The 26,102-nt window shown below is 36.6% G+C and overlaps 1 protein-coding gene across 8 annotated transcripts in view; it reads left to right on the forward strand.

Annotated features, from left to right (window-relative positions):
• The window catches only part of PTGER3 (prostaglandin E receptor 3), a 243,359-nt gene that overhangs the window by 35,445 nt on the left and 181,812 nt on the right, over positions 1 to 26,102 (forward strand). For 7 of the 8 annotated variants that reach the window (XM_054691018.1, XM_054691019.1, XM_054691021.1 and 4 more), the window contains exon 2: positions 783 to 962. The exons of the other annotated variant lie outside the window; for it this stretch is intronic. In XM_054691018.1, coding sequence (XP_054546993.1) covers positions 783 to 962 — 180 coding nt within the window. The remainder of the gene's footprint in view (positions 1 to 782; positions 963 to 26,102) is intronic. 8 annotated transcript variants of the gene reach the window in all.

Consider the following 26,102-nt stretch of genomic DNA (forward strand, 5'->3'; position numbering starts at 1 on the left):
AAGTCTGCCTTGCCATGCAGGTAGCTCCCTGGCTGGGGATCGAACTCATGCTGCAGTGGCTGCAGATAGCTTCATAGTGTGGTGCTTAACCCTGTGTGCTACCAGGGAGGCCCTACCTTATATTGCTCTTTATGTGCATATGAAGTACTTGACACAGCACTGGCAAATTACAAGAATTCAGAAAATACTAATGGCAGTAATAACAATGATGTTGCCATTTTATCCTTTTTTTCTTGTATTCTTTTCTTCAGTAAAATTTTTCAGGACTGCTGAAAGTTAAGATTACGTATGTTTTGGTCTTGTTGAAGTTGGTTCTCATTTGAATGTCACATTACTGGTGTTTTCTGCAAAAACACGGATAATTGTGGCTACTTTTGAGATGTGCTATTTTTAAGCTTCTTAAATCCCAAGCATCAAGACCCTGAGGACATACATTATTTGAAAACTATGTTACATCAAATAGTCAAAAATGAGGGAATGTAATTGTGTAATTCAGGCCTGTGTTCTGTGACTGTAAATGCTAGCTAAATTTATTATTCCAATTCAATGAACAATTTACCGTAAGCTGACTACATGCAAAACCCTGTGTAAAGGACATGCATATGACCCTACTAATCTTGCAAAACCCTGTGTAAAGGACATGCATATGACCCTATTGATCTTGCAAAACCCTGTGTAAAGGATATGCATATGACCCTATTAATCTTGCAAAACCCTGTGTAAAGGACATGCATATGACCCTATTAATCTTTGGAACAATTTTATTTGTCCCTTTTTCTTAGATAATGATGTTAAAAATGATCTTCAATCAGACATCAGTTGAGCACTGCAAGACACACATGGAAAAGCAGAAAGAATGCAACTTCTTCTTAATAGCTGTTCGCCTGGCTTCACTGAACCAGATCTTGGATCCCTGGGTTTATCTGCTGCTAAGAAAGATCCTTCTTCGAAAGTTTTGCCAGGTAGCAAATGCTGTCTCCAGCTGCTCCAGTGATGGACAGAAAGGACAGCCTATGTCATTATCCCATGAAATAATACAGACAGGAGCATGAAAGAGAATAATCAACTTGCATGTCCACAGCTTTTGGCAATCCTAAACCTTACTGTGAATTTAGGCATCTCTGGCATGCCACTGCTTATGCATTGAAGTGGGATTTTTGATGTAAGGCTAAGTGGTCTTAGAAGCATAGATAATCCCTGGTGTGCCAAAAGCATTGAAACATAAACAAAGGAAACTACATTAATGGCAGTCTAGTGTTATGTCATTTGTAGCTGAATATGCGATTATTTATGAGACAAAGGAATTTTTTTATAAACCATCTTGGCAGTGGTTGGGGTGGAGTGGGGATTGCTAATATTCTGGTATACAGAGCGCATGAGGATTTAGTGCTTACATCATCAAAAAGATAAGATAGCAGGTCTTTTGTCATCATTTAGGGACTTTGATTTTCTGTGTTCTCTTTCACTTTCTTTCACTCTCTTTCCCTTTCTGTCACTGTTTTCCTTTTACATTAAAAAAACAAGTTGAATTAAGATAAAGAAAAATGTAGTGTATCCACAATAATCATTGGTACTGATGTTATTGCTCAATATGTAAATTAGCTGCTAACCTCACAAAGTTAAACTTTTGGTTAGGTTGGTAATTAGGTTGACTAATTGTCCAAAGCAGAACCAATTCCATTTATTTCAAATATGGCAGGATTTGTGGCTTTCCTTGTTGCTAACTGTTATTCCATTTCAATATATGTTGAATTCCTACAACCTGAAGAAGGTTCATGAAACTGACCTTGCAAGTCAGTGAAGTGATTTTTCAGAATGTTATTTAAAGACTTACTTGAATACTAAATATAGGTAGTCTGGATAGTCATCTACTCTGGTTTTTCCACCCAAGTATTCCAGTCTTTTGGATATTTAAATACTAACCACAATTATAAGACCAATAAATATTTTATAGGTTCTATAAAGATTTTTCCATAATTTGACCTATTTATAGAATAAGAAAATTAATATTAAACCCTCTACAGTCCTTTTTCTGCCCTCCCCTCAAAATAGATCTATCTAAATATTTATTATTAAAATATTTTTCTTTCTACATGTATACACACTAACAGCTAAGCTTGGCTATCTGTGGCACAAGTGGATAGCTATGTTGAGTTCTGAGAATTGAACTTTAAAAAAAATCGCAAACAAACAAAACATATTTTAAGTTCACTTTAAAAAAAATCCCCAACAAACACAACAATGTTTTAAGTTCGACCTACATAAAATACTCCACAAAGAACTCCACTGAGTTCTTTAGAGCATTTTTTCAACTTATTAACATTTTCTTGTGAAGATTTTAATTTGCAGCTTCTTTTTGCTTTGCTAGTTTAAAAAAAAAGAACTTGAGGTTTATTTATACTTCTTTATAGTTACTACATTTTTATTTGTGTTTAATAGACATTTGTGGTAGAATTTATATTAGCTGATACAGTATATATAGGTGTGTATGTATGTATACATGTGAGATATATATGTGTATATATACATATATATATTCAACATGTATACAAGTATAGATCGATCAGAAATAATTTAAATGACCATGTCAAATTGAGTGAGAGATAAAATCTGCTGATACTTGTAGTGTCATTTGTAATGGTTCTTCTACTCTAGGTTTTACTAAAAAGGATAATAAAATAACCTATACGTAAGCTTCATTATTAAAATCCCACTATGCCACAGGCTTGGTTTATCCCACAGTTTACCAAATGAGTATGAGACAAAGCTATCTACTTAAGTAGACCTTAATGACCACCTGAAAAAGAAGTTTTATCTCTTAAACAGTCCTTTGACATCAGATTAAACACACGCAGTGTGGGTTAGAGTGGTGTGAGGACGACTGGATTATTCCTTCTAGAACCATCAGTGACCTCCCCCCATATAATTGAAGTGCTTCATACTATTGTAATCCATCAAGCTGATAAAGTAAGCAAACTCTTATTTAATTATAGAAGTGTAAATTTATCTTCAAATGTGTAGTGTCATAATTGCTATACAACAGAGATTTATTTGTATTAATAATTTAAGGTGCTGATATTTCCAGATAATAATAGAAATTACTCTCAAAGGAATATCACCTTTCATCAAAACACAGAATAAAAAAAGACAAATCATCCTAAAACTTATCCTTAACTGCAAAATAAGCTCCTGCCCAGGGATACATGGTAGGAGTGGACCACGTGCAGTTTGAACAAGTGTGAAAAGGAGTTGGTAAAAGAAAAATTATGGCATGTGAATTTCATTTTCTAAGCAGACATTTGTTAACACAAATTGACTGGTAGGAAGTATAAAGCTCAGATGATATCAACCTTTGGATGGTAGTTGAGGTTAGACTTCATATTTGTTGTTCAGAGGCCTTAGATATGGATAATGGAAATCAAAAGTCACTGAAGAAGAGTATGCTTGTTTCCAAGTTTAAGTTCATTGCCCTTTAAGTTCACTCTTACATACTTACTTTATTCACATATATATCTGAAGAGGAAAATATGCGTGCATAAATTATAATAAGAAGTTTACACTTTTCAAACAAAATATGATATCTTAAAAATATTTTAAATTGAGGAAAGAAAATGTGTGGTCTCAAGACTTGCTAAATTTATTTAATGCTGTACACTAAGATATTTTAAGTAAACATACATGTTTAATCATGATAGATATGAGTATGAATTAAAACATGTGCATCTATTTCTACTTAACACTTCTTTAATACATAAAAGATCTCTCTACCAGGATCCAGAAGAAAATTGCAAAAGCTCAGGTAAAAGTTAAAGATCCTATGACCATACAAATTAAAAACTCTGAATAAACAGTTATTTTAATAAGGTTATCAATCTGTGGCATTGTTCTCATATTAGATTTTTTGAGAGCATTAGGCCTTTCATTTATTTAATACTTGTTTTCATTGGTTTTGATCCCAAATTAGTGATCAACTTTTAATCTTCCCCATGTTAACAATCATTTAATAGTTCTTTCATATTAAGTCAAAGGCAGAAAACAGAAAATCTGTACATTTTCTCACAGAGAAAAGTAACAGAAATATTTACTATTGGTGAATCTGGGACTGTTTTTAAGCGGTGAGAACAGCTTTAAATTTCTAGCATGCCAATGCCCTGTTTTCCTAACATCTGCTTTGATGAAACAGTTTTATCATGGGAGTAAAGACAGAAAGGAAAGCTAGCACCATCAGGAACAAATCAGCCTGTTCATGCTTTTTGAGTATTTTGGAGATGATTCCACCTCTAAAGTTATTTTGAAAAGTGCAGTTCTCAAATTCTTTTGTCAATTGCTCTAGAATTAGAAAATTTAACCTTTTAGTTGAAGTGAATCAATCAGATATCTAGCCAAAAGCTAGCTTGTCACCAGAATTTAATAGAACTTAATATTTGAAATACTTTCTTTCCATAGTTTGTTTCTATAGAAATCAAAGCTATAAAGTTAAGCAGAGAAAAGTAAACATGACTGATTGATACACTTCAGTGTTCCTTCAGTTTTTGATAGGATACTTATGTTGAGCAGGCATGGAGGATGAGACAGAGGATGTAGAAAAATACCTAGAGGAAGACCTGTGCATTTCCAGCTTGGTAAAATTCTTTATCCTTTTAGGTCCATCAGAAGCAAAACGAGGAAGGGATTGCCTTTATCTTTACATACTTGAACATCAGTGGGACAAAGTGATGAGAGGCATCTTTTTCTGTAAAAGCAGATATTAAAGGTCACTTAAGTCATCACTAACTGCTTAACTCTTTCTCCTTTCAACCCCCTTTATACATATGATATATGTGTGTGTGTATATATACATATATATCTATACATATAAAACCTTCCTCCTCTTTTTTACCAGATGTTTTTAGTTCAAACAGGATAAAATTGGACACTTCTTTAAACAGATTTAAATTTGGCAATGATTAACTTGATTTGTTTACAACAAATGAATGTGAATAATTTGCATGGTATGTCTACGTAAGAACTGAAATCATTGACACTATAATTAGAAATGTAAAGCTCAGTATAGAAAACATGTTTCTCCACCTCTTCTACTCCGCATCCTATCCCAACACACTTGATTAGATGAGAAGGCATGGTTTTGTCACCTCTATGAAACTATTTTGGGAGTTAGTTTAAGTATATTAAAACATATCTTCCAGTATGTTTTAAAGGCAGGTCTTCAATATTGTGGAGACAAAGAATAAAAATGACTATGAAAAGTACATCAGAATTTTGATGGCATTCAAGTCATAGTTAGTATGTATATTTAATAAATGTATGTTATTTATGTTGTGTTTGTGAATGGAAAATAAAGGTGAATGTTCTGAAATGTCCCTGTCTTTTTTTCCTGATGCCAGTTTATGTCAGGGATATTTTACTTATAATTGTGTTAAATATTTGCTGAAATTCTATTTGACGTGTTTTGTCAAAATAACAGCACAATGTAATCAACGCATCATGCTACCTACAACAATTAAATCATGTTGTATTACATTCTGTAATCATGGACAGTACAAATTATCATTGATTTACTAAAAATCTGAATGGTACTCTGTTCCCATTTTCAGCGTGATGCTTTCTCATGTTTTAGTTGCAGATTTTTTGTTTTTATTTTTTTAAAGATTTATTTATTTGTGCATACAAAAGCTGGGGTACAGGCCAGAGATGTGAGAGGTGAGAGGATTCACCAGAGACAGAGTGGGGCACAGAACAGGCAGATTGGCTGAAATAAACTAATGAGGGGAGCAGCGGGCAAATCAGGAGAGGTCTACAGCACCATGTGGGTTGCTTCCTGGCCAGCCGGGGGATCGAACTTGTGTTGCAGAGGCTGCAGATTGCTTCATAGGTTGTGTTTTAACCCCTTGAGCCACCAGGGAGGCCCCAGATTTTTTGTTTTTAATACAAAACCACATTTATAAAATCTTCGAAATTTAGTTCTTCCTCTTTCCTGTGTGTCCTAGTTTAACCTACAGGCAGCGAAAAGAGGAACTGTCATTGCTTATGGTCAGGTTCTTTAACAGACTTGCACCTAGGCATTGGTGTGACTTTATTATTGGTGCAAATGTCAGCTGCCCCACAACCTTGTTCCATGGTCTCATTCAGGTCACTCTGCCTCTTCCTTCTTCAGTGAGGGAAGAAGATATGTAAAAGCACTTGGAGTTTATCTTCCTTCCCTCCTAAGAAAAGGCATTTAGGGAGATCTCTGTCCCTGCCTCCTCCCATGTATCCTAGGCCCCTCACCAGACAATAGTCATATTCTGTATAATTTCAGATTAATGTCACTCTAGCTACCTTTCTGATAGGTCAGGAGTTTCTACCACAATGCAGGTGAATCTATGTGCCATGAAATGTGACATTACCTGGTTACACGTCCTTGGAGAACATGAGGTCTAACATCTTTAAATATCCTTGGAGGTTATTTTGTTCATCTAATAATAGTCATGAGCAAATTGAATTTGGAGGATGGGTGCTTAGAATCCTAGTCCGTCCTCCAGGCTTGTATTTTCCTTCAACATGTATCGTATGCTATTTTGCCCCAAGCTTTCTAGTAGATGTTAAGACACAAAGATTAAAAAAAAAATCTGGCTTTCATGAATGTATAATCTAATAGAGGAATAGAAAATAATTTGATTACAGCTGTGAGTAGAAAAGCATATGGTTCTATGAAAGCATATGGGGGAGGCTACACTGAGATAGGAAATCATTTCCTGTAGGAGGAATATTTATCTGCATTTTAGAGAAAGGACTAGGTATTAACTGGGAAGAAGAGGGCAGTTTAAGATATTCTTTTCACTTCACTCTGCCCAATGAGGTGCAACATCTAAGACATTCAAATGGGCTAGCTTCCGGTGGCTGTGAGTGTGGGTCTGATTTGATCATATAAGCTCTCAGAGTAGATGCAAGTGGCATGGCCTTAGGGTGGGATTTCACTACCTTGGTACTGTTGACACATAGGACTACATCATTCTTTGTTGTGGGGAACTGTCCTACTTAGCAGCACTTCTGACATGTCCCCACTGGATGCCAGTAAGACCTCCCTAGCTGGGACTATTAAAAATGTCCCTAGATTTGCCCATTTTACCATGGCTGACACCATTGCTCCCAGCCAAGTGCCTCTGCCTTAGGGTAAGATCCATGGCCTTTAAGGGAGTGTCAAGTGACTGAGGGTTTTCAAGACATGACCATCAGCAAGATTTTGGTCCTGACAGGCACCATTCTGACACTTTCTGAGGCAACAGGCAGTAAAATGCCAGTTTGTGTGTGACTGCACAAAAATGTGGCACTACCACTACAACAATGCCTGGATCACCATGGCCCTGATCCACTTGCATAATCACATAAACCTATTCATAGATGAGGAGGTACAATTTCTCAGAAAGTATCATCTTTCTATTGCTGCCTCCAATCCCTATTTTGTTCTTGATAAGAGGCCCTAGGGTTATATGTCTCTCAAAGGGATATCTGAAGAGAACAAGTTCATTTCTCCCAGGACCTTTAAAAAATCTGTTCTAATTTCTTTTAATTAAGTTCACATTACTAGACAGTTGTCTCAGTAGGGAAGAATTAACAAACTCGATTTTAATATAATTTTTGTTTATTTGCTCTATGTAACAGAGTAGTAGCAGCTTGATTTAATCTGAGAGAATTTATCAAAGAGTAGTCAAACTTGGGGCAGATATCCCTTTATTAGCTTGTGCTTTCTGAACTCATTTTGATATTAGAATTCAGGTCATGATCTCTATAGCTGATACTTAAACCTCTGGCTTTTATAAAATGGGAAGCTGGGTTTACTTAAAAAACTTAAACCCAAATCTGACTAAAAACTGAAATTAGAACAAGGGCACCATTGTCTGTCTACTGGACATTTCTGAGACCACACAGGAAGGGCTATAGTCAGTGGTTATGCTTAGTATTCTTATGCAATTTTTAAAAGACTCTGAATCATGACACTGCTTGAATCTGATTTTGAAAAGAACACTGGAAAGAAATAATTCTGAAACCATTCTACCTTTTATAATTAGATTTAACTAGAATATACTGTATAAAAACACTGGTTCTTTTTAGTCAAACTGAAGTGAGAGACCCCTCTGGTAATCTGATGAAAGATATGAATCACAATTCCACAGAAAGCTCACAGAATTTTTATATGGTGTTAGAGAAATTGCACTGTTTTCCTGAAGTTTGTCTATAGACAACTTGGAAATTTATATACACTGGCTAAGAAGTCTCACAGTCAGAGAGTCTTCATGATTTGAGGAATCTCACAAGTTTCCATGTTTGGTTAGAAAGCTAAAATCTAAAAATTGGAGTTAAGTCAGCTTGACTACATCCCTGTCAATGCCAGCATTTCTTGATATCTCACTATCTCCCATAATAGTAAATCAAAATAATTGGAAGTAGAATTATTAAAACAAACTATAATCATATTTTTAATTACCATAATGTAAGGAAAATGAAACTACACAATTCCAACCAAAAGAAGAACAATATAGGGGTGAGTAAAGTGTTTTTCCTCAGGAAAAACAAGTTGAAAAGAGAAATGACCAATTTGTTTTTTTTTTAATTATATTAACAAATGACGCATTTGCCTTACAACAAGGGCTTGTTCTAGTTTTGCCTTGTGCTAACCCAGAAAGAGAGCTTTAAAAAGAAGCTATTCAAAAGTCAATAAAAAATATTACACCACCTAAAAAATGCAATTTCTACAACACAAAGTAGCAAAATGGTTAGAATGTAAGTTTCTGTTATGTAACTTTGTTATATGAACATAGAGCTCCACATATATTTATAAATCTGCACCCCACTACATCTTTGTGTTGCTATTTAGAATGAAAGCAGCAAGTATGACCTTACTGATAGAACTTTTCAGCAAAAATGCAAAAGCATGTACTTACAGACCTTTTTACAAATGTTAAATTATCGATGCTTTAAGCCAACAGTTAAATCTATTAGTAGAATGCTGTATTGGTGGTTATAACACTTCTCTAGAGGAAACAGTCTGAAGCAATTAATGATATCTCCTTTACATATTTCTTGCCTCACTGAGGAAGATGAAAATAAGATTTTAGAGCACTGATGTATTTGCCTTTGCAAACAACTCCTTGATATAAAAGCACCCTTTATCTGGATAGATCTGCATGAATTGGACATTTGTACAAGGTGTACATGAAATTACAAGTTTCTGAAATTAAGTCAGTGGTTTGGCGTCTTCTCTTTAGAAGATCTACAAAAAGCCATTTTTAGAGGAAAAGCAATTGTACTTTGTATTTCCTTTCACCATTATTTGATAACTGGGGGGGGGGGGGAGGTTTGCCCAGCATATTTAGTTTAAAAATTATGGAGATGAAATTATTTTTTACTTGAAAACTGGAGAATAGTTTTGCTATAGTGCCAAAGTCTGAAAGGGAACCACTTCATTAACTGTTGATATGCATGACTGATTTGCTATGGAAGGCTAATTAGACATGCGTGGCTCTCATCCTTATTCCAAGTTTCTCCCACCATGGCCACTTTGAATATTCTTGCTGTCCCTTCAGCAGAATTATCATTTAAATAATAATTTTGATCACAAATAAGGGATTGTATATTCAATTAAAAATATTTTATTTTTTTAAAGATTTATTTATTTATACATACAAGAACTAGGGTACAGGCGAGAGGTGTGGGAGGTGAGAGAATTCACCAGAGACAGAATGGGGAACAGAACAGGCAGACTGATTGAAATACACTGCTGAGAGGAACAGTGGGTGAGTCAGGAGAGGTCTGCTGCTCCATGTGGGTTGCTTCCTGGCCGGAGATGGAACTCGTGCTGCAGTGGCTGCAGATAGCTTCATAGGTTGTGTCTTAACCCCTTGCACCACCAGGGAGGCCCCAATTTAAAATATTTTAAAGCAAAGTCATTTCACAAGTCTCTCTAAAATTCCTATATTAAAATGAAAGAGAAAGTCTTCCAACATTGGATATAAATCAGAACACCTTTGTCCAATTAAGTGATTTGTTATTTGCTGGTTATTTGTCCTTAACCATTTAGTAAATCTCTCTGAATTTGAATTTCCTAATCAGCTCAGGGTAACTATGATTAAATAAAACAGTGAAAATAGGGACAATTTTGAAAGCACTATGCAAGTAATTAATGGTTAACCTTATTATCCTCGTTTCATTAATGGAACACTAAACATTAGTTAGATTTTCTATCTCAAACAACCACTGTATAGTCTTGCTCACTTAGTACTGGGCATCCACCAGAGCTGTGGCAAAGACATTTGACCTCTTTTAGGCTTAGATGCCCCATCTGTAAAATCAAGTTTGTGGTATCTTCTAACTGATAGACCAAGATTCTCCTTCCCCTCTGGTGTGCCATGAAGCTCATCTTGTCAGCTAAACATAAATAAGACAATTAATTTTCTTCTGAGTGTTGAATATCTGCTCATAAGAAATTTCTAGGAGGGCCTCCCCGGTGGCACAGCGGTTGAGCGCTGGGTTTGCGAAGCTGCCAGCAGCCTCTGCAGCGCCGGTTCCATCCCCGGCTGCTCCCCGGCCACTGGAGGAGGGTCCCACATGGCGCGCAGACCTCTCCTGCCACCCGCTGCTCCCCTCAGCAGTGTACTTCGGTCCTTCTGCTTGCTCTGCTCCCCGCTCTGGCTCTGGTGAATTCTCTCACCCTCCCGTGCTTCTGACTGTACCCAGTGCATGTATAACCAACCAACCAACCAACCAAATAAATAAATAAAGCATGCCTCTTAAAAAAAAAAAAAGAAAAATTAAAAAAAAAAAAAATTTAAAAAAAAAAAAAAAAATTTCTAGGAGACACAGATATCAAGGCCCATAAAAAGTTTCTGTTCCTTTTTTCTTTAAAAAGAATATTTAGAGAAAATTCTTTTCACCCTCTCCTGTGAGATTATTCTTTTTTTCAACCAAATTGTAAAATCCTTGAATACGGGGACTGTGCCCTTCATTTGTGAAAATTATCTGCCTCCTTTCCCTTTGCTCCTCATCTAAACTACCCAATTCTATAATTGTAGTGGTTTGCTCATGATTCTTATTTATTTATTTATTGTTGCCTTTGACTCAAGAAATATTGCCAAGATTAGATCATGTGGATTTTTATACAGTTGGACTTATGTAATGTGTGTGTGTGTGTGTGTGTGTGTGTGATGTACCTGATAGATGTGTATATCCTTGAATACTTCATTATTTTCAGTCAATAGTATGTGTATCCCCTTAAAAAGCCAAATAGTGCTAAAAACTTATTATGAAACCACAGTCCTCATTCTAATGTGACCTCCTCTACCATGTGCTCTAGAGGTCATCACTGTTATTTTTTCAACATTTCTTCATATATACCATCATATTTCTAACTGTATCTTGCTTCATCAACATTAGACCTTATATAGACATTGTACGTTGATTTTCTATTTTTCTGCAATTAGTTCTCTCCTCCCGTTATGGTTATAACACGAATATCAGTATTCAATGGTTCGTTTTAATGACAATGTAGATATCTTTTAGCGTTGAAAGAGTACTGCTGTGATCATGATTCCTTTCTTGGATGCATTTTTCTTTTTTTCTAGAGTTAAGAAAGTATCAGGTTAAGTTTGCTTAGCTTTCTTTGCACCAATGAGTAACTCTTAATAGTTTGTCAAATGCTCACACCTCATTGATCATTTTTACCTCTTTATAGAGCCCAACATTTTCCTAGGTTTCTCTGCTGTTCTTTCTGTTGCTCTTTTATTATATAATCTGTTTCCTAGATCCCATGTCTTCTCTTTCTTGAATTATTCATTCAATTTGACTTCACCTGCTTTAAAGTAAGTTTTTTAATAGAAAAGAATGTAAGGACCAAACTAGAAAAGGAAAGAACGGTTTTAAAGAAACATGAACACTAACAATAATAGTGATAATAACAATAGTGGGAGGTATTTTATGAGCTCCTGTACTTTACATATGATTTTTTAAAAGATTTATTTATTTATGCATACAAGAACTGGGGTACAGGCCAGGCATGTGGGGGGTGACAGGATTCACCAGAGACAGAGTGGGGAACAGAACAGGCAGACTGATTGAAATACACTGCTGAGGGGAGCAGCAGGCCAGTAAGGAGAGGTCTGCTGCGCCATGTGGATAGCTCCCTGGCCAGGGATCCAACTCATGCTGCAGTGGCTGCAGATAGCTTCATAGGTTGCATCTTAACCCCTTTGCCACCAGGGAAGCCTCCTTACATATATTATCAAATTCTCACTCCACCATGACAAGGTAGATGTTATTATCACCACTTCCCAGATGAGAAGTTCGAGGCTCAGGGAGAGTAAATCACTGGCTAAGTTTAGAGTCAGTGTGTAGCGGAGTTGGGATTTGTACCTGATTTCAGGTTAGAATATAGTTCCTGGGCAAAGAACTACTACTGTTATTATTTTCTGAAGGCTCAAATTTACCTTTAAGTCATCTGTAAAACTGCATGAAAGAAAAATTTTAACTTTATTTCGATGCCTAGGCATTTTCAAACAGTCAGAAACAACTTTGGCTACAGTTGGGAGGCAGCTTTTCAAATAGTAGTGATAAGATTCAACAAACAAGATTCTCAGCAAAATCTGGAAGTTTGTATAGCCAATCGGGCTTATATACACTACTGCAACTATCCAGAACCTTCCTTGTCAGATGCAGGACTTCTTCTGCAGAGGAAAGAATATCCCTGCCTGGGATATCCCTGAATATCCCTGGCAGCAGACAGTTGTCCAGAAAGGCTGCAACCTCTTTTACCACACAGGGCTGTGGGCTTTGCTAAAATCTGAGTTTGTGACATTGGTGGTTACAGAGTATATATCTCTATCAACCCTTTTGTCTTTTATTTCTTCCCCCAATCCCTTACACATCTTTTCTTGCTTGTAAGAAAACACTGGAGAAAACTTTTTGAGAAGCTGAAAAGTAAAAGGTACTTTTGCTTTCTAATTACTGAGAGACTCCTAGTAGAATCTGTAAAATTGAGATCAGAAGTCATGGCGAGAGCAGGCCTTTCGTAAGCAGTGAAACCATTCTGCTTATGGTCTCCTCTGCTTAATCTTGAAATCTGCGTCTACTTTTTCCTGAAAAAATGCAGTGCAGTTTTAGAGTGAGGCAGACTTTGTCTTTGAGAAAAACTTCTGTCTCCTATTTTTGAGATTTCCTTTATTGCTAGCAGACAAAATCTATTTGGTGTATCTGACATTTTATTCAACCACCATTTTTTTTCAACTAACTATCGGTTTTTTTCAACCAAATATCCGTTTTTTTTCAACCAACTGTCCTGATTTCTGCAGGACCAGTCAGATTCATTAAAACAATGTAGAACATTTGCCCAAGGGAATAAAATCTCCACATAATGTGAGAAATTGATTCATCATTGGTCTAAATTTGCATGTTATCTCTATTTGAATACAATTGCAATAATTGTGAGCAATTCTTAGGCACCCCAGAGTCAATTATTGTTTATTCAGAAAAAGCTCAAATCAAATAACATGTAAATCTTTATTTAATTTTATTTTTATACTAAGCTGGAGTTAATTGAGCCAAATTGAAAGAATGACTGCTTAGGGCACATGTTTGAAGGATAAATTCCTTTTTGTCTGCCAATTTCTATGTAATATCCACAAGAAATGTAACCTAGAGATCTTAATAGTGGCTGTTATTAATGAGGAAATATTTTTTAAATAATGTAAGTTAAGGACCTCTTATGTCAGGAAAAGCAAGTTTTGTTTTGTTTTTCTGCATCAATATTTTTATTCATTAAGAAATTGTTTTTGTATTGTTTTGTTTTGGCTATTTTTTTAATTGAGGCAACTTTGGTTTACAAGACTGTAAATGATTCAGAGATATAAAATCACACTTCTCAGAAGTCTGGTACCACACTACACCCACCACCAAGACATCCACAGTCTCCACCAGAGTCCATTGAGGCCCCTCTGCAACAGGAGAGTAAGTTGTAATAAAAGAATGTGTTCAGAGAAGAAATTTAACTAACAATGAGTGATTACATTGCTTGAAGTTTCTTAATGAATGCCTTCTCACGAAAGGAAATTTATTCCAACTTTCTTAAGAGTTACATTAAGAAAACAGGATGTGGATCAACTCCATAAGAAGTAGAGGAACTCATAAGAAACAGAACAATAAAGAAACTTAACTATATTTTCTTTCTCACCTAAGTGAATTTCTTTGTGAGATAAGGTAATGGTTCCCATAACCAAGAGTTAGTCTGTTTTATTTATTTATTTATGTATACATTTTCCAGTTTGACATATAACAATGTATTGGTTTAAGGTGTACAACAGTAATGACCTGATACATATATACCTTGTGAACTTATTATTATTTTTAAACATTTATTTTTATTTATTTATGCATAGAAGAACTGGGTATAGGCCAGAGGTGCAGGGGGTGAGAAGATTCACAAGAGACAGAATGGGGAGCAGAACAGACAGATTCACTGAAATACACTGCTAAGGGGTGCAGTGGGCAACACAAGACAGGGTTGCTGTGCCATGTGGGTTAGCACCCTGGCTAGGGATCAAACTCAGGCTGCAGCAGTGATAGCACTGAGCCTTAACCCCTAGGCTACCACAGAGGCCCACCTTGTGAAATTATTACATAATGTGTTAATACTCATCACCATACATAATTACACATATTTTTCTTGCTACTCTTTTAGCAAATTTCAAATATACAATGCAGTGATGGTAACTATGGTCATCATGATATGCATATTTTCCCTCAGAACTTACGTATAACCATTATTTATAACTTTGAACCACCTTTACTCATTTCCTCTACTCTTACTAACCCCTGCCTCTAATAACCATCAGTCTATTCTGTTTCCATGGAATAATTTTTTTTCAAGATTCCACATACAAATGAGATCATTATTTGTCTTTCTCATCTAACACTTCACTTAGCATACTTCTCTCATTGTCCATTGTATTGTCTGAAACAACAGGAATGCATTTTTTTATGGTTGAGTAATAGTCCCTTATATGTATATACCATATTTTCTTTGTCATTCAAGCACTGATAGGCACTTACATTGTTTTATGTATTGGTTATTGTAAATAATGCTGAAATGAACTTAGAGGTACACATATTTTTATGATATAGTGTTTCAGAAGAGGAATTGTTGGATCATATGGTTGTTCTGTTTTTAATTTTTTGAGAAACCAGAAGAGGTATTTTGAAAAGTCCCTATAACAACTTCCTTAAGTGGAATTCAGGAAAAAAAATAAGGCATGTAGGCAAAGAGGTGAATTAATCTGAGGGTGACAGTTCTCGTCCAAAAAGCAATAAATAGGATCTGGTTAAATTGGCCAATATTTTTCACTGTATGTAACATGTGTCTGCTGCCTCAGTTTCCTAATTTGTAAAAGACTATTGGGGTAATAATTTCTAGTTTCTAAGGTGGTTGTAAATACTTGAAAACATAATATATGTAAGCCACTTAGTATACATGCCAGATTCCACTATTATCATAATTTTCATCATTAGAATTATCATTTCACATGCAAAATTTTCATAGATTTACCAACATCTAATCCAAACCTTATTTATTTCTGGGTACACTAAGTTCACTTATTTTTCTCCAACTGTAAAATAGAACTACCAGAGAATTTTTGGTGGACTCTGATGCATTTGGGAAAAACACATCAGTTTAAATTAGGATAGAAGTTATCTGCCCTCTTAGTACTTGAATTCATGGCAAAAACATCTTGGTTCTTAGTGAAGTCATTATTTCTCTGGTGACAACTATATTGCCAAGAAAGAAATGAGAATCAGACTATTTTTGTTGGACTTTGATAGATTTCTATCACTAATTACATGAATGATTGACTGACTTAGTTGAGACCCTCCTTCTTTAATGAGACCCTCCTATCTGGGTCGAGGTTTTAAGAAAACTGAGGTTTGTTACTCATACATTGTCGATTTAAGATTCTCTGATTCTTCAAAGTGAAAAATATTAATTCTTGTTTATTTTATTTAGGACTTATATATATATTTCCCAAAGTGTAAATAACTTTACCTGTTCTTTTCATTATAATCAGAATAGATATTCATGTTTAGAATTCAAGCAATGTAGGACACCACAAAGAAAAATCCACCACTCAAAGTTAACTGTGTAAGTGTTTTAATAGTTTCTCAAATATTTGTCTTTGCAAGTTTCTCTTCAAATCCGACTGCATCAAAGAAGCATGACAAGATTCTTTCAAATATTTTATCCTTTTTTAAAAAAGATTTATTTATTTATGCATACAAGAGGTGGAGCGTAGGCCAGAGTCAGGGGGTGGGGGGTGAGGGGTTGATATGAAATAGAGATTTATCTAATATGTCCTAGATGTTGGACAAAAATTTATGGAAGGAAGTTAAGGATATGAAGATTTTGGGGCCTCCTGGTTGTGCAGGGGTTAAAGACAGCACTATCACACTATCACCAGCCACTACAACACGAATTGGGTTCCCTGGCCAGGAAGGGAGGTAACCCTCATGACATAGCAGACCTCTTCTGTCTCACCTGCTGCTCTCCTTGGCAATGTATTTCAGTAGATCTGTCTGTTCTGCTCCCCACTCTGTCTGTGGTGAATTCTGTCAACCCCCCACCCCCCACCCTCTACCCCCACTCTGGCCTATACTCCACCTCTTGTATGCATAAATAAATAAATCTTTTTTAAAAAAAAGATAAAAGATTTTGCCCTAATTTAAAGAGTAGCCAAAAAACAAACAAACAAAAAATAAAGAGTAGCCAAGTCAATGTTGCCTAAGGTCAAAAAAGATCTACCTTAGAAAGTAGAGAGTCATGAATTTTCCTATTGCTGCAAATCTTCAAGTAAAAACTAGGAAACAACTAAGCAGTTTGCTGTAGAGGAGAGAATACACATATCTTCTTCAGCCCTTTTTCTCACTCAGGTGTCCATGATTTTTTTCATCAGGCATAGAATGACAATATTGGAAAAGGTGTTAAACAAAGAGATTTGTCTGAATTCAGCAGTTGAATTCAGTGCTCTGCTTCAAACCCCTCATATGTGGCTTTAATTCTGTCTTGTGTGACATTAACTGAATTGTTGGAACTCAAGCTAGTCTATCAAGTCTTTAAATTCATTTTATCAATTTACAACATTTTTTGAAAGCTCTATTCATAAAAACAGGGAAAATATTATTTAAAAAGCAGTTACAGCAATTATTTTCCAATAGTAAAATCAGAACACCTCCTGGCTATTAGCGTCAATGACTTTATTAGCTGGAGTATCTGATTGTCATTAAATGTGACAGGTTGCCAAGAATATGAAATTGGTCAAATTTAACTTTGTCATCTGCTCCAATCATTTTTTATTAAGCATAAAACATATTTTATGAATGATATTCGTCAAGTTTTTTTACATTCTCAACTAAAGTTTTTTTTAAGCACGATGAAGAGAAAAGAGAACTATGCTTTAAAATATAGAAATAATGATTCAGTTGATGTTTAGGGAAGCTTCTAAAAATTGAAATAACTGTAGGGAACCAATACCATTACATAACTAGGAGGGTTTTTTTTTTTAATTATCAGTGGAATTATTCTCAAAGGAAAACATTATTTGTTTTCAAAGATCATGTTGTCCATATAAATCAAGCATGAAGGAATCATACTATTTAATAATTCAATATGGTCCATAACAGGATTAAAAGTTACATCCTGAGAATTGTATGTAGTTACAGCTCCTTTAAAGCACAAAATCAGACACTGACATCTTTGTTGAAAGTGTTGAAATTTCTTCCATTAATTCCACTAGTTCAATGTACCACTAGATATTAATAATATCATCAATAAGAAGGCAGGATAGCCTTATGGAAAGAGTTTGGGGATTTAAAGACATGGAATTGCAACCTGGTTCTTGACTTACATATCTTAGACTCACCTATAAATTGGAGATAATGATACTTGTCTCACAATGGTGAAAGAAAATAATATATGTACAAAACAAGGTAAGAACTCAGTCATTTATAGCCAAGTTCAACATCAAAGTGTACTACCTCCCTTTGTAAAAAGACCTTTCTGCTATCTTCAGGGGGATACTAATTGCTAATTGTGATAACAGTGAAATAATACTAATATTAAAAATCAACACAAATGAAGATTTTTATAATTTTCAAGGCATTTTAGTATCTCTAGTTTTATTTGATCAAACCGCTAGGGTGGGTAAGAAAAGTATTGTTATTATTCTCATTTTATAGCCAAACCCCCCCCCTAAGATTAAGTTAAAGTGGGTACAAACTTCCAGTTATAAAATAATAGGAATATAATGTACTGTATGATGATTATAGTTAGTGACTCTAGTGTAAATTTGAAAATTGCTATAAGAGTGAATCTTAAATGCTCTCATCACAAGAAAAAGAAGCTTCATGTGGTGGTATTAACTAGACTTATGGGAATAATTTCATAATGTGCAAAAATATCAAATCACTTAATGTTATACCTCTGAAACTAAAATAGTATTATTTATCGCTGATACCTCAAAAAAAAAAAAAAAAAAGGAGACAAAGAAGAAAAAAAAAAAAGACTAGTTGTAGCATTTGGACTTCGGAGTTAAACTTCAATTCAACTGCCACCTCCACACTTGCCTTTGAGAGAATTTCTTATCCCTTCTAAGCCTGAGTTTTCATGTTTGGAGAGTAAAGATGGTTGCACTGTCCTCAAAATCTTTGCTGTTTCCCCAGGACTCACTGTAGAAAGCCCAAATGCTTCCACTTTGTTTTCAGGAAGTTGATCCCCACCAACTTTTCAGGTTTATGTAGCAGCACTGTTTCTAGTCTTTAGGGAGTCCTTTTCCCCAACACATTATGTGCTTTCATAATTCTGTTCTGTTTTCTTTACTTGACTGTTCTCCTTAATTGAGAAAATTCTACTTATTCATTAAGATCCAGCTCAAATGACACCTCTCTAAGAATTCTTTCCTAATGCTGCTTTGGCATTAATAACTCCCTCTTTTGTGCATCGGTAATACCTTATTTATGCATGTGTGATTACCCCTCACTGCTTGACTTATGTTATAGTCATTCACACAATCAGTCACACGTGTCTAGTTCCCCTCTCAACTCCTTGAATGAGACCACATCTTTTGTTAATCTTAGTGTCCCAGATTTTCCCATTTCCTCTTCTCCCCAGGTCCCCAATCTCCAAGTCAGTGAAGATTTTGAAGTGCAGACACATGGAATACAGATATAGAAATCCCATTTAAATTGATTTTAATGATATATGTATTACAAATAAAAATGCGATGTGGCTAAAAAAGAATTTTTACCTGGAAAAATTTAAGGGTTACAGAACTTCCGACAGGGCTAGATATGTAGTACATGTTTCAACATATAGTTGTTAGCCACAATTAGGAACTGAAATTAGGGATGATGTCATCCAAATTTATGGCATACATGTCACTCAGAATGCCTCTTCTTCCTCCCCAGTTAAGTTCCCTTTAGCCACCATTAGAATATTGAATGGACTATTAGTGTCAGTGAATATGACACTTTGTACACACATTACTAAACTTATAAAGTGTGCGAAGTATGTTGATTCATTATGTGCGTGGAATGACCTTAGTGAGGGTGGGCTGAGAGGTGTAGTGTCCTTCAGGCTAGCAGAGAGAAGGGCAGCAATGTTTTACAGGATGGTGTGGGGCACAGAGCTTCCTTGGCTGTGGTATAAATAGCTTGAGCTTTGTATCCTGCATACTTGCTCCTTGTCCTTCCAGCAACACAACTTTGTAGCCAAAGACTGATAAAGAGTGAAAAAGCACTTCCCTTCCAAGAACTCATTGTTGTTTCAAGAGAAACAAATTATGACCACCTCCTTTTGAAAGGAAGCTCAACTGAGAACTATCAGCATACTCTAAGGCTTTGAGAGGTTAACATTTAGAAACACTTTTCTGCCTTCTGTCACTAAACCACTGTTTCCCCATCAATTCTACTTATTACTTAGTCTTTCCTTCACTCACTCAGTTCATATTTTACTCAGCTTCGGCCATCTGTCTAAGACTGTACTGGGTTACACAGGGATACAAACTGCATTTGAGGGGGCCTCCCTTGTGGCACAGGGGTTAAAGACAGCTCTATCAAACAATCAACAGCCACTGCAGCACGAGTTCCATCCCCCACCAGGGAGAAATCTACATGGCGCAGCAGACCTCTTCTGCCTTGCCCGCTGCTCCCCTCAGCAGTGTGTTTCATTCGATCAGCCTGTTCTGCTCCCCACTCTGGTGAATCCTCTTACCCTCCACACTTCTGACCTGTGCCCCAGTTCTTGTATGCATAAATAAATAAATCTTTAAAAAAAATTGCATTTGAGGAACAAAGCCTGCACTAACACATCCCAAAGACTGAGGCACACTTGAGCAGCATCCCTAAGTCAGACCTGGAAGTACCTCCTCTGAGTTTTCAGACACTACAGATCTTCCACTAAGGCTCCAGATCACATTTTAGTTATAGCAGCACAATGCAGCAAAAGGAGAGTCTAACATGTGTCAGATGTTTTTTACTAAGTGTTCCAAAATGTAGATTTCTGCTTAAAATCTAGTCATCTTTCCATACATAGTGAAGTTCTAAGAGACTGAGTATACATTAGAAGTCCTCTACCTCTTTAGCTATCACATGTCCCCTGTCACAGGGGTGTATTCACCAGTATTTCATGCGCACACCAAAGATCCAGGGGTCTTTCTTGATGTTCCTAGGAATTTTCCTTTTAACAAGTGTATTATCTGTGATATGTTCTGCTTTGGGTGCTGATACATAACAAAGGTAGGACCATAATATTGAAAAAGTAAATGGAGTGAATTATTTCAGTTAGTTTCAAGTGTCTGCAGGAACTGTGCTCTCTCTCTCTCTCTCTCTCTCTCTCTCTCTCTCTCTCTCTCTCTCTCTCTCTCTCTTCTCCTCCTTCCACTGTGTGTGTTTGTGTGTGTAAGAGATAGAGAAAGCACTAGAGAACAAGAAAGATTGAGAAATAGCTAAAGAGATGTGGACCTGGGCCTCCCTGGTGGCGCAGCGGTTGTGCACTGGGCTGTGAAGCTGCCCACAACCTCTGCAGCACTGGTTCAATCCCCGGCCACCAGCGAAGGTCCCACATGGCGCAATGACCTCTCCTGCCACGCCCGCTGCTCCCCTTAGCAGTGTATTTCGCCACTCTGCCTGTTCTGTTCCCCACTCTGGCTCTGGTGAATTCTCTCAACCTCCCGTGCTTCTGACTGTGCCCAGTGTTTGTATAAATAAACAAATCTTAAAAAAAAAAAAAAAGAGGTGGACCAGTGCTGAAGGTGACTGTCCCCGCTTATCAGATGGCAGATTATCTACTTGCAAATTGGAAGGAAGGCTATGAAATTAAACTACTCCAGAAAGCATTTCTTGGTAATAAAATTCAAATGACCAGCTTTCTGTTCACAAGAAATTGAATTTCACTTTCATTACCTGTGAGATAGAATTATAACCTTTGTCTTCCTCTTCCAAGCAGACATTTCTCAGAATCTCTAGCTGTTTTTTTTTTTTTATTATTGCTACCAACCTTCCTGTCTTAAATAAGATTGTGTTATAGTGTATTTCGTTAGTTAAATACCTTGGTTTGATTGACTATGGATATTTCTTTGATAGTTGAGAAGGTACTTCAACATTTGGTAGGTCCAGAGTCATTTTTATGTCCATTGACAATTGGCTTAATGCTATAAAAAGAAATTCTGCTATATAAAATATTTGATGTTTAATTCCAGATTAAGATGAAATTGCCATATGTAGCATTCAGATTTTATTTTTTTAAGTAATCTTTTTTTTTAAAATTTATTTATTTATACAAGCACTGCGTACAGTCAGAAGCACGGGAGGGTGAGAGAATCCACCAGAGCCAGAGCGGGGAACAGAACAGGCAGACTGACGAAATACACTGCTGAGGGGAGCAGCAGGCACGGCAGGAGAGGTCTGCGTGCCCTGTGGGACCCTCGCCGACAGGTGGGGATCGAACTGGCACTGCAGAGACTGTGGGCAGCTTTGCAACCAAGCGCTCAACCGCTGTGCCACCAGGGGAGGCCCTGTAGCATTTAGATTTTAATCAGCAAGTGACATATTCTAACTGAAAACCCTTCTATAATTATTGTAGACATTTATTTTTATTGTATTTATTTTATTTATTTAATTAGTTTCTGTTCAAATTCTTATGTGAGGATTTCAAAAGAAATAGTTGTTAGCCCAACACCTGATCACATTAATATTCTTTTAGCCTCAATGCTTGCATACATATAGTTTATAAAAACTTAGACTTCATAAGAACAAAATTCTACCGAATAATGTAAGTGAGATGGCTATAGAAGGGAGGTTGATGTAGGGAGAAAGCCAGTTTTTAGAGAAAATTATCCCAGAAGTTTGAAAACAAAATGACATTCCCAATGAAACAGAAGTGAATACCAAAACTACTCTAATACAGGGCCTCCCTGGTGGCGCAGCGGTTGAGTGCTGGGCTGTGAAGGAAGCTACCCGCAGCCTCTGCAGCGTTGATTCCATTCCCGGCTGCTCCCCGGCCACCGGAGGAGGGTCCCACATGGCGCACAGACCTCTCCTGCCGCCCGCTGCTCCCCTCAGCAGTGTACTTCGGTCCTTCTGCCTGCTCTGCTCCCCGCTCTGGCTCTGGTGAATTCTCTCACCCTCCCGCGCTTCTGACTGTACCCAGTGCTTGTATAAATAAATAAATAAATCTTTAAAAAAAAACCCAACAAACTACTCTAATACGGTTAACAGCTTGACATACATTTATTTCATTTGATTATCTCAACTTCCCTATGAGGAAAATGAAGCCAATGTTATCATTATTTCCATGTCATAGATAATGAAATGAGATTTAAAATTTAAATGAGCTTATTCAGGTTTAGAGTGAGGGTTTAAGCCCAACTTTTATGATTTCAGTTTCGGAGCTCTTTCCAATGCCACTATTTATTTGTATTGTAAACCCAAGCTAGGGAGGGAGCATATTTATATTATGCAGTAGTATGTTGTGCTACATCTCCCCTTGAAAATATAGGAAAAAAATGACAAATTCTGGGAAAATTGTATGCATGCAATTTGAAGTCATCACTGAACTTCAAGGCATGACCTATTATTAGGAGCATCGAACAGTCTCCTCATGTCAACTGCCAAAGACTTAAGAATGGCACATTTTAGGGAACTGATTCATTTTAGGTTGGACATGACGAAAATACTATTTGTCTCCTTTTATTAGTATGGCTTCTCTCAGCATAATTCTGGTTTTCTCTGAAACTTTGACAACAACTTAGAATATATGTAAGCTAATCTGATGGCTTTATCAGTGTGCTAGGTTTTGGTCTGTTGCAAAAAATATTGAAAATAACAATGGCAAAAAAATCATAGAAAGATATTCTCCTACTTATATAAATTCCTCATGTAGCCAGTCCATGTCTGGTCTAGCCACCTCATGATCATCTATTTCTAGTTGTCATTTTTAGTGTCTGTCTTATGGGCCACTTTGGCTGTTTGAGCACTGTCTGATCAGCAAGAAGGAAGGAGTAAATAGAGTGTGCCTCCTGCCTTTAAGGAGACTCATCAGAAGTTCCATCACTTCTCCTTTGATATAATCAGTAGGAATTCAGTCTTGTGGCTACAGAAATTTGGGAGTCAAAAATGCAGTGTTTTAACTGGTTCTCAGTTTATAATCAGGGTTCTTTTATAAAGAAGGAGAAAGTAGATACTAGGACAACTGGCAATCTCTGTCATAACTAAAGAATGGTTTCTTATTTTATCTACCTGCATTGTATGACTCTTCTTTTTATTTATTTTATTTTTAAACGTTTTATTGAGGTAACATTGCCTTACAACACTGGGTATGATTCAGAGGTATGGCGTCACAGCTCTTCAGATACATGTGCATGACTTTTAATCTCTTTTTGGTTATATTTTGTCAGAGAATCTATCAAGTTTCTGGCTGAGGAGCAGTTATTGTTGAACTAAGCACAGGAGAAGCTGAATAATAAATAATTTGAAACATCATTTTGTATTTAACTTAATCAATGACCTTTAAAGTACTCTTATATAAAAGTCATATTTCGAATGGTCAAATTGTGACATGAGACTTTGGTCACCCTTTTTTGCTCTCAGCCATTAGAGAAATGGGAATACATTGGGAATTTAGATTTATCATAACTATTAAATAGCTAATTATAAATAGCTATTAATATTTTTGTTGATGAAGAGTCAATTTCTTTTAATACCCAGCACAATGTCTAATACATAAAAGTGATGTAATCAATGAGTACTAATTGAATTGACCTTCAGTACTCAATTGAATTTATTTGCCTGATAGATAGAAGTCCTTTGATAGAGTTTGCAAGTATCCAATCATGAGTCTCATGACATTGTTACACTGACTCAGATTCAATTTATTGTATTAGATGGCTGTGGGTTATTGCTATGTATAGATGAGACCACAGCAAGCCAGGTCACTTCCTCCCTATAAAAGTGTTTTGCCTCAAAACCTCACTTGCAGCTTCAGGAATAAGAAATCCTCCAGAACGCAGAAGTGCATGGAGATCAATCAAATCAGTTCTCACCTGGAGAATAAGGACTGATTTACCACAAAATTCATTACACAGTGCAATTACCGTATTAAAACAGACTTTAATCTTACATAATCTTTTTCAACTCTCACTTGGTAATATTGAATATATACTAAGATTGCACTTGATTATTTTCGTTTATCTCAGCTATATGTTCTGTGATTTGCATTTTAAAAACTGGACATAATATTGCAATGAGACCACCCATTGATTCTCCAATTACAAGTTATGTGAGAACTTACATATACTATTAAATTTTTCTTAGATATTTGGAATTAGGAGGTCTTTTATTCATCATCTTGGGCACTCTTTCGATTTTCTCCTTTATAATGCATTAAACTGGAAAACAAAAGGTCCATATTCACAGATTTATGAATGGCTCACCAATTTATTATCAGCTTTTTTGGCTCTTCAAGTCCCTCTTTTTGCTAGTGGCTAGGGTGAAAATTGTACAGTCTACAACTTAGGCATTTTGAAAATGTCTCTTTTTAAATTTTCTATACAGAACAAAACGTCCTCACAAATCCTGTTCTCTCGTCTGACTGGGGCAGGGCCAAGAAGTGGAGCAGTAGGGGATGTGTCCTTAAACTTACAGTGAAAGGTGTTGCCCTTCTGGTTTTTTCTTAGCATCACCTCAGTCTTTTGGAAGAAAATGGTGCTTCTTTGTTATTTTTCTCTGCTCCCCTTCCCTTAGCAGAGAGGGTATCTTTGTGAAGAAGAAACCATATAATCCCCCTGCATGATAATGGGAGCAGATTAGGAGAGGCCCCTTGTCTGTCTGTAGGTCCTGGTCTTCCCTGTTGGGTCCTCCTCACCCTCCCTAGAGTTGACATTGGCCTGTTTGCCAGAATAACTGCCAACATCTTCCATAATTCAGGGCTTTTGAAACCTGTGAATAGTTTCCTTAGCATGTTTGGAACTCTGTGGTTTTAGTTTGCTGATCTGGTCCCACGTTTGTCTTGCTGGCAGAGTAGACCCTCAAGGCGCTGCTATTTCCTCCTCTAGGCACTGCCTATGCTGTCCATCTGTTACAGGGCAGGGAGAGGGGCACCCCAGGCCCCGCAAACCTGCCTGTTCTAAATAGGTTCTGCCATCCGCTGCATCAACACAAAACATAGGAGACTTTAATGAAAAGGAACTTTAATACAATTAGGAAACAACACAGGAAAGGCAAAGAATATAGTTTCTAAATCAAGCACCAAAGTTACCCATCCCCTCATAAGTAAAAGTCCAGCCAAGCAGGATTGGCCCAGAGCAAGGCCCCAAAGCCTGCCACAAGTCTAAAGCATCTTCCAGTGGGGACCCACAGAAAAGGGTCAGAAACAACCAGACAACTAGTCTGGGAGGAAAAGAGCAAAATCAAGATAAAAGCTGCCATTTTCACCTCCCCACGGGTCTCTCACCCACATCTGTGTCACCCAGTCCATGACCAAAAGGCAAGCGCAGTTTCTTCACGTGTCTCTAGGCTCCATGTGCCTCCTCCAGGGC

This window comes from Talpa occidentalis, unplaced genomic scaffold, assembly GCF_014898055.3.
Source record: "Talpa occidentalis isolate TD23 unplaced genomic scaffold, MPIMG_talOcc4v2.1 talOcc4.9, whole genome shotgun sequence".
NCBI classification, from domain to species: Eukaryota; Metazoa; Chordata; class Mammalia; order Eulipotyphla; family Talpidae; genus Talpa; species Talpa occidentalis.